We start from the raw sequence: 12,283 nt of genomic DNA, 5'->3' as shown, positions 1-12,283 counted from the left end.
GTAGGTTCTATGACATCCTAAATGAACATTTTTTTAGGTTGAAGCTTCCGAATACTCTCCTTCCTTCACTCTAATCTAACAAATTGTAGTACCATAAAATTTTGATTATCCTTTTATGATCAATAGAATAATATTTGTATTGCTAGTAATATTTATTCCATAGTGTATTAGATAATCTTCTTTGTAAGAGTTCAAAATTAAATAATTAATAATGTACCACATAAGAATCAAGAATATTTTAACATACCAACATCTAAAATGTCATGCCAAGAAGAATACACCAAGTTTTGTAATGAACCCTCTTACCAAGAGAGAAGCCCATATACTAAGTTTATTTCTCAAATTAATCACGTTAACGTTAAAATTGTAAGTGATTACTTTATGATTATAACTTATAACTAATCACTCTAAAACTATAAAAAGTTATTTCATTGAAACTGTAAGTAATCACGTTAAGGTTATAAATTATCATATTAAGACGTAAGTATACATTGAGCCGACCCAATAGAAATGGTGTCACCATAAGACAGTCTCATTTAAGAGATCGTGAGAATGTTAAGCCTATGAAATTACAAAACTGTGCATAAGCAAAATAGTCCATTCGTCAAAAACATGTCAAGTAATGCGAAAATTTGAAGTGTTTTAAGCAAAAAAAAAAAATAAAAAATCATAAAATAAGCAATGTTTCAAAATAATTCCCAAAGTAAGCACTTTATGCCCAGACCTGAGGTTTGGATTGTTCGCTGTTACTAACAGCGAACAAAAAGGGCTGGACAAAAAAAGCCAAGTACTTTGTTCGCTGTTAGTAATAGCGAACAAAAGTTACTTGGTAACAGCGTACAAAGGTTTGACCTTGTTTGACCAGGTCTCCTTTGTTCGCTGTTACAACGAACAAAAAACTTGACTTTTCTTTAACCAGACTCTTTATTCGCTGTTAGTAACAGCGAACAAGCCAAACATCAGCTTTGGGTAAAAAGTGCTTACTTTGGAAAATAAGTTCAAACGTGGCTTATTTTATGATTTTTTTATAATTTTTTGCTTGATTCATTCAAATTTTCAAGTAATGCTATATGATTATTGGTGAAGCCAGCATGGGAGCAGAAGGATGGGCTCTTAAGATATCTATACTATCAAACTCAAGGATCTTGGGAGCACGCCAGAATCGCACCAATTTGATAGGGTGTATTTATCGCCAAAACTTACTCATGAAGCCGCCTCTCACCTTCTTCATCCTGTTTTCAAGTGACGGGAAATCAATCATGTTATAAGCAAGATCAAGAACGATTGGATTCCTTGGGATCGCCTGGAAAGCTGGAGGGAAAGCTTCTATACGGGGAGGTACTTTTGTGCTGGAGTCACTGACAGCTGGCTTGAACACATCGAGTTTCTCAGCAAGAAACTTATCCTGTTGGGACGAAGTCAAATGAACTATACAACATAAAGCAGCACACGAGCAAGAATATGCAGGCCAATGGAAGAAAACTGAACAGCAAATCGTGAAAAAAAGGGAATAGCAATGAACATAAATCGAAAGAACAGTATAGAAATATATTCCTATGTCTCTTTAAATTTGCTACATAACACAAATCGTAGTGGGAAGTTTTTGAATGTTGTGTGCCAAATTCAAAGGGACAGAGGAAGTAATCATGATCCGTATTTACAAAAAGTACTCTGAATCATAAACATTTATTCCAGTTGATTAAGTTGCCACATCATGCAAACAAAAAATCAGTTCAGTTAATAAAGTCAGTTACACGATATTCAAGTAAAAAATCGAAGTTGAAGCTTCATATGAACTTTAACTTGGAAAATCTATTTAAATATATATCCAATCAATTGCAAGACATCTCATTTGTAAGCAGAAACTTAGAAAACAGCAAAGAATCAACCAGGAACCTAGAAGTTTTCTTCCTCTTAGAGGTTTTGCATAGTTGTCATAAGTGTGGTCTTTTGTGTACTTTTATTGGGGTGAAATACTTTTGAAAGAAATACTACAACAAACCATTCTTTTATAGACAAACCTTCTTTTCTGCTGCGGTCAGAGACAAAGTGGATATCCTTTTGGAAAGTTTTTCAGGACCCTTCTGCTCTTCCAAGATTCCTGCAGCATGTTCTATGCAAATGTTTGATCTGCACTGACAATGTAATGTCTTCAACTCTGCCATGATTATTTCCTGTGACATGAAGAGAACTTTCTGTCAAAGTACTATTCAGGTCATTAATATTATTCAATCCTTAATCCAAATGTAAATAGAGAACAGTCAGCCTGCACTACAGAATTTCCTAGGCATCAACTGTAGATTTTATCATAAACAGGCAAAACCTTTCTATCATAACTTTTCTTTTTCTTTCATTGGTTCTGAGAGAAATAAAAGAGATTAACTGGAAAAACAAATATGCTCTCCTAGTCAGGATAAACCAAGGAATAGAGCCCAATATTCATGAACATACGCAATATTTATGAACCCATGATGTGTATACTGACCTGTTCACTGTTTGCGATGCTCTGTAGCTTTTGCATTGCATTTTCAGCAAGAGAAAGTGCGCGAGAATATAATAAGTATGCTTCGGCTCTCTTTCCTGCCAAACTGTAGGATTTTGCCGAGTAAAAGCACCTGTAAAGAAAAAGAAAGTTATAAAATTATCCAGAGAACTCCAGCTCTTTATTAAGGACGTCACAAGAAGGGCACTTTAACAGCTGAATGTATATTCCAAATGAGTGTAAAAACCCAATCGCATACCCCGGCCCTAACTATTTTTATGAAAGTCTACCATGTTTTTGGTCCGTAATGAAAAACTCAACAGTCCTTACAGTTGAAATGAAGAGACAAGAGCATAGAAATCCTTATGAAAACACAAGCTAGTGAACATTCAATAGAGTGCACAAGGTGGGATCCTTGCTCCCTTGAATTTTATACATCCATAGACCATAAATGAAGGAAAAAGCAGAAAACTACCCATACACATGCTGCTATTTCCGACAAGCTTAGCAAAGCTTTGCTATATAATTATGACTAAAGCATTTGCAAAAACCATAGGAACAGTACCTTTCTGCTCGGAAAGCTGAACTTTTGAGAGCACATTCCTCCGCAAATGCCACTTCCTCCGGTTTCCTATCTCTGCCAGAAGTCACTAAATCAGATAGATCCGCAACATTCTGCAAATGAAACGAACCTGACCATGATACTTGCCACATATTTTAATCTGCTTGGACGAATAGAATACCGTCCATCATCACAATCAAAAAAGCTTCAAATTTTCTGAAACATGAATAATTCTGAATGCTTACTTGTAATAGAAGATCATACAAGCGAACAAGTTCCTCGGGTTTGGTAACTTTTTCATTTTTGTCATCACGGCTTCTGTTAAGTTTGCTCTTGAAAATACTGACTAAGAGTTGGTTCCTCTCTATAGTACGCAGTCCAACAATAGCACTTACAGCTTTGTCAAGTCCGTTTAAATCATCTTTTACATTTTCAGCACTGCCTGCAGTGACCTATGAGACAATAACTTTAGGAATGAAGCTATTGGACTCTGGTAGATACGATTGAACTAGAGCTACCAAACGACATAAGAAAATCAGCTAGTTATTGGAAACAGTGCATACCAAATCATTACGAATGCAACTTCTAGCATCATGATAAGCAGAAAAAATTTTATCGTAGATTGCAAGTTTTTTCTCAGCTGACACTGAGTCAGCAGAACTATACAGATTCTGCTCCAATTCCTGAGCTGCTCACATGTAAACAAAAAGAAGACTTGTAGTTGAGATACAGTTGTAATAACAAAATTCTGGAACTTATTTGGCAAAAATGCCAGTGAAGACACGGAAACAAGCAACTAGTAGAAATAAAATACAGAAAAGATTATCCACCAGCACAACAATTTTCCTAGACAAGTCTGCCCAAAAACTAACTCGTATATCACAATTCACTCATACTCTCATACTCTCAATTTAAAATTCGGACGCTAAATATTCCCCGTCTAAAGACATAAAAGGAAAAACCAAGTTTATTCTAGATGCAGGAGTTCCCACTGAGCAGAAACCTGACAATCACTGAAAGGACAGCAATAAATCATTAACTTTCCATACGTGATAAGAACATGCAACTTCGGAACTCAGACGCTAAAAAAATTAACCTCCCTAGTCTTTATATAAAATTATGAACAATAAAATCACAAAAATGAAAACAAGACATCTTAAACCAATCAAACCTCTCAACATGTAAGAAAGACCATCCCTACAAATAATCCTCACTCTAAAGCGCTTCAAGAGCCACCTTTAATAAATATTCTCTTTAGAATGAAGTAGATATATATCAAAGAAAATGTGTATCATATATTCTGTCGGTCAATAAAGGAAACAAGTCTCCCTAATATCGTCTCGATGCTGAGAGGAATAGTTCGGTATGATATTACTTATCAAAACAGGTGACAACTCCTCAAGTGATTATGAATTCTGCACAAATAAGCTCCAACCAAGTTCCTTCGGAGTACTATTGTCAGGCACCTTGATGAATAAGGCAATTGTCAATATATGACAACATTACAATTCCAGATACCTCAGCATCTTAAGTACTTTACGGAAAAGAATTACTATAGATAGCTATATAGATGATAAGAAATCAATGCACAGTGTGTTTCATATGCAGCTGGCTCCTCAATTCATTATTGGCCTACTGTTTGTATGTTCATGTTCGGCCACAGTTTGCTCATCACTGCGACTGGGAAAACATCAAACCACAACAATTTAGGTGTTACTAATCATTTTCATTTGAACATTGTAAGTACCAATGGAATCGCAAAGCGAAGATTATGATTCAAAGACAATAATCAAACAATATAAGGCTATTGGGATTCAGGAAAAAGAAGGAGGGGACAAGTACGCCATGATTGGAATGACAATATTTCTTCAAAGAAATCAATTCATCTTTGTCAGAAAGTATTCAGTCAAAAAAATTTATGTACTCCTTAAAGGAAAATAAAGAAAGCATATATCCGTAGGGACTAAACACAGACAAAATCTAAGCCATCGTTTCTTCCCTCAAGAAAAAATTGCTTAGAGAATTCTTCTCGCAAGACAGTATTTCTTAGAGATAAGTAGCACTTCAAACTTCAAATATGAGTCACACAAATCTAGAGAATAACACAAGGACAGCTTTTTCTACAATATCATCTGACAAGGGCTAGATATCGTAGTGTAATTTTTCCAGGTCCACCACTCATAAAATGCTAAAAAAGTAATAACTCTTGTAACTTTCTTTCTAAAATCAAAAGACTAACATATATTAACCTTTTAGAATGGAAACCCTTGTCTTAGGATTGGAAATAGGAAACCTCTGCCCGAGCCAATTGAACTCTGTCATTGAAGCAGCCTGTTGAGATCTCGCCTCAGCCATAACAGCCTACATATAAAAGATACATTTATAGCCAATATATAGACCTAATAAGGTTAACACCTGATCAATAGTCAATGCAAAATATATCATACATAACAAAGCAAATAAAAGAGTGCACTTGAGCACTACAGCATCTTAATTGATTTTTAGATACATGTCCAAACCATATAACATAAGATTTCCAAACCGAATAAAAAGGTCATCAAAAAAGACAAGTTTTCATAATTGTTTTCTGTAACAAAAGAATATTTCTCCGTATCTTGGAATTTAAATCTTATTCATACTATTTACACACCTGCACCATACCTATCCCTTTCTTTCTTTGTTTGCCTGTTATTGCCTAGAAGTATTTTTATGGAGTCCGAATTTAGTTTAACAACTCCAATTCATTACAATATAATTAAGGGAGTCTACACTCAATTTGCAAATTAGAATTAACATATAAGTACCTTGGATTCCCCCAATTTAATCAATTACGCATTACCGAATTAACAATTATATTCATTCTACGTCAAAATGCAAAAAAATTATAAGCAACAAAATATTTATGTTATGATTAAAACAATTATTTAAAATTGATTAAGTGGAAATAAGAAATACCATGCTAGTGCACACATGATGGTGGTGATGGCATCAGAAGGAAGAAGATGGAGATGAAATACCTTGGACAAATCATCATCTCCAACATTATTTCCAAATCTTCAACCAATTTGAAAGAGGATGGAGATGAAGAACACGATGGTGGTGATGGCATCAGAAGAAAGAAGATGGATATGAAGAATATGAAAGGGGTGAGAGAAAGTGAATCTAGAAGAAGGGAAAGAGAAGGGGAGAAAGAGAATATGGGAAATCAGAATGGGAATGAGGAGGTGAGAGTCTAGGAAATGGAAATGACTACTAAAGAGATGCATAAGGGGCATGGGAGTGCACATTCCAATAGTGGACTCGTTTCAGTTTTTGAAACTGAGACATTTGATATAATTTGGTTTGGCTATTCGGTTATTGGATTTTGGATTTTGGATTTCTAGTGTATCATATCCAAACTCAACAGTTCAGTTTATTCCCAATTCAAATTTAAATTCTTATTTGAATATGTTTCGACTTAAGTCCGAATAACTTTCACTCCTTATTGCTAGACGATCGACAGGCTAGACAAGAATGTGAACACAACTTTCTGCCTTAAAAACTAAGTTAAGTAAGACTTACCTCCAATTTCGATTTGAAAAGGTCCAGTGCTGGCCCCTCCATTTCACCAATCTGCAGAAGTTCTGAAGCTTGCAGGTTGGACTGACCAATTTTGTGTAAGCAATACCTAATACTAGGCTCTAACTCCTCTACACGTTCACGACAGAGAAGCTGATTTTCTAGGTCTCCATACTTCCCCAGCTCTTCATAGACCGCCCTACAATGATAAGATACCAATAAAAACATATGCTCTACTTGATACAGAACAGTGAAACTTTTGCAAAATCATACAAACGATGCAGCCTAAAGGCGTTTTCCATTCAACTAAAGAATATTAAAGCAATTATATTGCATCTTCAGGTTTAAATTCATTATTTAGATTAATTTTTAATAACACAATGCACCTGGCACTCTTGAAATTTCTTAATGCCATTTCCCAGTTCTGATCTTGCTCGAACAACAAGTTACCTTTCATATATGATGCATATGCCTGGCAATGGTAAAGACCACATGTTCAGTTCCATAGCAGTTTAAAGAAACTTCAAAAACCACGTTGGACATATTATTGAAATACACTAATATAATAAACATATTAAGCAGTCGCAAGAAGCTTAAACAAATTATATATTGGGACTTCATGAATCAAAATACAACAGATGTGATTCGATTTATGATTTGCAAGGTTAGCAAATCATGTGACATTGAAACTTGTAACTATGGAGAAAGAATGCCATCAAATTCAAGTATAAGAATCCAATATGGAGAAAGAGACGGGATAAAAAAAAGAGAGAAACAGAGGTGATTAACAAACATGTTAATATAATGATAGGGCACATTATGGAACTTCCTGAGATATCAATCAGTTGCATAAGATCTAGTGGATTTGTAAATAGAACAATCCTAACCAAGCACGATAAGCCTCATGAACCCTTGAGGTTCAAAAAATATCAGAGGTGCATGCTCAGCTGATGTAAGCTAAGCCCATAAACATTTGTTTCTTTCTTTCTACTAAACATGGAAGAAGCCCTCACACAAGATAACAAGTCATTCAGTCTATTCCCATAAAAATTTCTATAATATCTAAATGAAACTTTTTAACAATTTACGAAAAGGAAAGAGAAGTCTATTGTCAAGGGGCACTGCAATTTAATAGTAAAAGTAAATAAATCAGTTAGGCAATTAACATGAGCAAACCTCAGCTTCCAAAGAGGTTCTCGAATCTCCCTTGATAGCACAAAGCTGTGCAAAAAGAGTAGCCCATTTTACAGCTTTCCTTAATCTGCCAATTAGATAGATGTGCTGGCGTCGTTTTGGATGACCTGTTAGTTGTCTTTTCTCCATAGCATGGCTCCATGCTCTTTCTGAAGTATAGAGAAGAATATGGAGAAACCTGTTGGCATCCAAAAACCATAAACTTCTTCAAAATATTTTGACGAGGCCACAAGGCAAGTAAATTTAACTAGTGAAATCAAGTGTTCAAACAATTAAGATTTCATACCTTACATCAATAACAGTGCTCTCAGTAATAACTTTCCGGCTGTATTTTCCACGGCCATGGGTAAACTTGAGGGACTTGTACAGTCTTCTCAAACGAGCTGTGCAGTACCGTCTGCCATTGAAGCATTCCAGTAAATCAATGGTCATCTAATGAATATTACTTTTTCACACCATTTATCTTACAGCAAGATAAGCCCTTATAAAGCTAAAAAGGAAAAATAGCACCAACATGTCACAAAATGCGAGTCAACTAACGGTTCACTGAATTATTCTAGTTTCTCAAGAACCAGATATTTAAGTTCAGACATAGAACTTTTTTTTTTATGTTCTTCATCATATGCATACACCTGTGATTTATTAGTACTTAACACATGGTATAGAAAACGCAGAAATGATTTTGTGACTTGTAGAGGTAGAGCAACTGCTATCCAAATTGATTATTCATTGACAAGAAGAAATATTAGGGAAAGTTTCCTAATCTATAGGGTAGTACTAGGTGAATGTGTAGTCGTTCAAAACAAACTCCAATAAAATTCAATGACTAGAAAACATCGAAATGTAAAACATTAAAGAAGGCTAACAGGCTATGCTAATTGGTGTTGATGGAGTCACTGAGAAAGCTAATTGAACAAACAAGGAGGATGCATATTTAATTTGGACGAAGATGAAGAATCATATCAGTCCTGCGGCCGAGGGCATACCAATATACCATAGGGTGCTATGGTATAGCCAAACAAATGCTACTGCCATCTGCGTGCATGTGGGCGTTTAATACTGACTTTCCCGGACACATTAATGTCCAATCAACAGATTATCACTTCTCAACATTGTGGCGATTAGGGTGACTTAATGTCCTTAATCATGGGTTAATATGTTTGTGTTTTAAGAAGGGGCAAAATGGTAATTTTAGATATATGATATAAGGCTTAAAAGGAAGAGTTGATATTTTGAGGCAGAAGAGAAAGCCGAGTCGGCTTTCGCCCTGGCTAAAGGGAAGCCGACTTGGCTATAGGCGCTGGATCATTTTCTTGCTAATTCTGTTTCGTTTCTTGTTTTGCCTTATGATCATTTGTAAGTGTTAGACCCTATAAACTATAAATAGGGCTAAACACATAGCATTCTTACATTGCTTTCATTCCCTCATTCTCTCTCTACATATTTCACTCTCTACTCTCTATTCTCTTCTTCCTCAATTGTAATCATCATCAATTGTATATCTCCATTGGAGAACTTGTTAAAGGAGCAATAAGACATCTAGGCTAGGATAGTGGACGTAGCCCAATTAGGGGTGAACCACTTAAATCTTGGTGTGTTTTTGGTTGTGTTCTTATTTTATCAATTCTGTTTTGGGTGTTTTATGTGAGACGTGTTCTTGAGATCAAGCCTTTGATCCTTGGGTGTTTTGTGTGTATTTTGTTCAAACATTCAACAAAACAAACAATGTGTTCAAACATCAAAAGTACCCCCTCCCCAACTAGCAGCTTTACATTAAGCAATTTCAGAAAGCAGAAGCTCAAACTCTACAGAATTAATTTAAATGTAAATTGTTTAATTGAACAAAAAAATAGATAAATACAAATACCTATAGCGAGTATAATCACCATGGCGAAGTCCATGCTGCATTTGAGCAGATTTCAACAGCTGTAAAACTAACACCATCCAAAAATTCAGCCCATGAATCATCATTACTTGATTTAAATATAATATAGCATTTAACAATCAAGCAACAAAAATGCATGTACCATTAATGGAAAATTTAGGTTGATCCAACTTGTCAATGTCAATATCCATGGAAGAAACTGCATTATTTTCTTTCCCCATTCCTATTCCTTCAAGCAAATTAAATCTGCAAAACAGTAATCGATATAAACCCTAAACAGGCGAGAAATCAGAAGAGTTGCTAATTTAAAGCAGGGAAAAAAATCCGGAAATGGGAAAGATTTCATGCAATTGACCTCGGACCTCGGTAAATCGATTTTGTTTGAACAAACTCCGCAATCAGTAGTTGGCGTAATACGTATCAAAACTAAATAAACCTGCAGCCTGAATTTGGGATTTTAAAGCCTGTCAGTTTCGAACTTCGGAGTTTTGGTGATCAAATAATATTGTTAGAGACGAGATATGTTGCTAATACCGCTTCAAAAAGCTCACCAATCATGTTAAGGGGGCGTTTGGTTCAAGCAAGGGAAACGGAATAGAAACAACAAAGGAAAACTAGGAGAAAGGAAAGGAAAAACACAGGATTCCCCAATTTGTTTGGTTCGTGTCAGAAAGGGAATTAAATTAACTATGATTCCGTTTGTTGTAGTTTGGTTCAATACAAGGAATCATATTTTTTTTCCAGCCTTTTCCTTTCATCCTAACATATACTTCGTATAATTTGTATTACACATGCCACTATTGATTCAAAGCAAAGATAAATTTCAACACACAAATTTGAGCCATAATATTTGTCATAATAGAAATACTTGTCGAAAACATGGTCTTACATAATGTTTAGTCAAGCCTACATTCATCCAAAATATAGTCTTACATAATATTATGTACTCCGTACAAAGTAGCAACCTAAACCCAAAATATCACATAGGCTGCTTGCAATCTAGCATTTCTAGACATGAACCCAAAAAAACCAAGTCAATTTAACCTCCATTTCTAGACATGAACCCAAAAAAATCCAAGTCAACTTACCCATAATATATACCCATGCCAACTAACCCATTGTCATAATGTCAACTAACCCAAAATATTACAAAGCTAGGACAATTAACCTGAACTACCCATATTAGTTGAAGTCAGAAGACCTTGAACATACTCATTCTTCAAGGCCGGAGGGCAATTGAAGAAGACAATCAATTTGTGCGGTTGAGCAATGAGGATGTTGGCTGCCTCCAAAGCTTGGGTAGGTAATATGCCATCCAATTGAAGTATTTCACCTAACACTTTGTTGTTCTTATCGGTCATCTCTTGCTCACGATCATCAGCACGAACCCAAACATTAGCCATGGTAGAAAGATGATTGTTCATCTCTTTCATGAAAAGTTGCAAGCATGCCTCTGGATCATTCTCACCTGACTTTGCAGCACCCTTCTTTTTAGTTTTCTCCCTTTTGAGCTTCTTAGATGGAGGGGCAAATTCAATTGTTTGTGTCGGACCAATATCATCTTCCTCCGAGTCAATATCAACTTTCACGTTAGCACTGTCCTCTTTTTCTATGTTAATAACAGCTTCCTAAAAACCCTCAGCAGGCTTCCCAGTTGCATAATACTCGCCATATATCTCCATCATGACATTTAGATGAGGGAAAGCTACGCCATACAAGTTCTTGCAAGAAGGGTGAGTCTGAAAATAAAAAAATACCAAGAAAAGTCACTGCATAGTGCTGGGAAAAAACAGAATAAGTGAGGAGAAAAAATTTACCTTGCAGAAGTCATCATACACAGATCGCTCAACAGATATTATGTGCCTCTCATCATCCCATTTGAAGCCATTTGTACCCAACATCAAAAGAATTGCCCTAAATTTTCCCACAAAAGTCTTGAGCCTGGAATCAATGTGAGGTGAAGCTTTAAGCCCACAACCCGGCATTGCTTTTCCAATCAACTCTTCCAAGCGAACCATGTAACCATTTCTAAATTCATTCTCACATTTCCAATCTGGATCAACAGATAACTCATGAAGTGCTTGAACTAGAGCTTTGTCCTCCTCACCACTCCAAAATCTTTTATGCCGACCTCGTCCACCCATGTTGTTGTTGCCAGTAGTAACTCCAGCACTACCACTACTTTCCTCCATCCTATTATAATGCTCAATTTCAATAAAATATTAAAAAGATATTAGAAAACAGAAAACATAATTAATGTCAGAATAACATATTAATATGAGTATTCATGTCTACATCTTAGTTCATTTGTAACACAGTAGTACAAACATTAAAAAAATACAGCAACTAAAACATCGAAGGAACTATTGCATCTACAACAATACAAACATCAAAGTCACATATCATTGATCATCTCGTTGTCGTCGAGCTCGCCAATTGTTGAACATAGTTTGAGCCATTCCATTTCTGAAATTTGTCCATGGATCAGAAACATTAATAGAATTTATGTACTCAACTCCTAAGTCATCATCATCTTCACTAACATCAAGCTCTTCATCATCATCCGAAATATCCTCATAAATCGATCCTGGTGGCATATATT

At 35.5% G+C, this 12,283-nt stretch overlaps 1 protein-coding gene across 2 annotated transcripts; it reads right to left on the bottom strand.

Annotated features, from left to right (window-relative positions):
- Nucleotides 1-446: 446 nt before the first annotated feature.
- Nucleotides 447-10,302, bottom strand: LOC130799752 (uncharacterized). 2 transcript variants are annotated; one of them, XM_057662970.1, is made up of 14 exons: nucleotides 10,037-10,302; nucleotides 9,824-9,927; nucleotides 9,664-9,730; nucleotides 8,083-8,193; nucleotides 7,779-7,974; nucleotides 6,989-7,074; nucleotides 6,606-6,801; nucleotides 5,294-5,405; nucleotides 3,608-3,732; nucleotides 3,290-3,496; nucleotides 3,048-3,157; nucleotides 2,486-2,615; nucleotides 2,022-2,174; nucleotides 447-1,405 (listed from the first exon to the last, which is right to left on the bottom strand). In XM_057662970.1, the coding sequence occupies exons 2-14, from the start codon at nucleotides 9,900-9,902 to the stop codon at nucleotides 1,187-1,189; spliced, it is 1,791 nt and encodes a 596-aa protein (XP_057518953.1). In that variant the 5' UTR covers nucleotides 9,903-9,927; nucleotides 10,037-10,302; the 3' UTR covers nucleotides 447-1,186. The 2 variants fall into 2 exon arrangements, with proteins under 2 accessions (XP_057518953.1, XP_057518954.1); XM_057662971.1 differs by having other exon boundaries at nucleotides 10,044-10,302.
- Nucleotides 10,303-12,283: the final 1,981 nt, after the last annotated feature.

The sequence above is a fragment of the Amaranthus tricolor genome, chromosome 14 (assembly GCF_026212465.1).
Source record: "Amaranthus tricolor cultivar Red isolate AtriRed21 chromosome 14, ASM2621246v1, whole genome shotgun sequence".
Classification (NCBI taxonomy): domain Eukaryota; kingdom Viridiplantae; phylum Streptophyta; class Magnoliopsida; order Caryophyllales; family Amaranthaceae; genus Amaranthus; species Amaranthus tricolor.
This window is presented reverse-complemented; position numbering and strand designations above follow the sequence as displayed.

Excerpts from the sequence above, each read along its gene's own strand:
- LOC130799752 (XM_057662970.1), bottom strand. The coding sequence starts at position 9,902 with ATGGGGAAAGAAAATAATGCAGTTTCTTCCATGGATATTGACATTGAC. Across the intron at positions 8,194-9,663 it reads GGTGATTATACTCGCTATAG|ACGGTACTGCACAGCTCGTT; the intron begins GTATTTGTATTT and ends CTTCAATGGCAG. Across the intron at positions 1,406-2,021 it reads TGACCGCAGCAGAAAAGAAG|GATAAGTTTCTTGCTGAGAA; the intron begins GTTTGTCTATAA and ends TCGTCCCAACAG.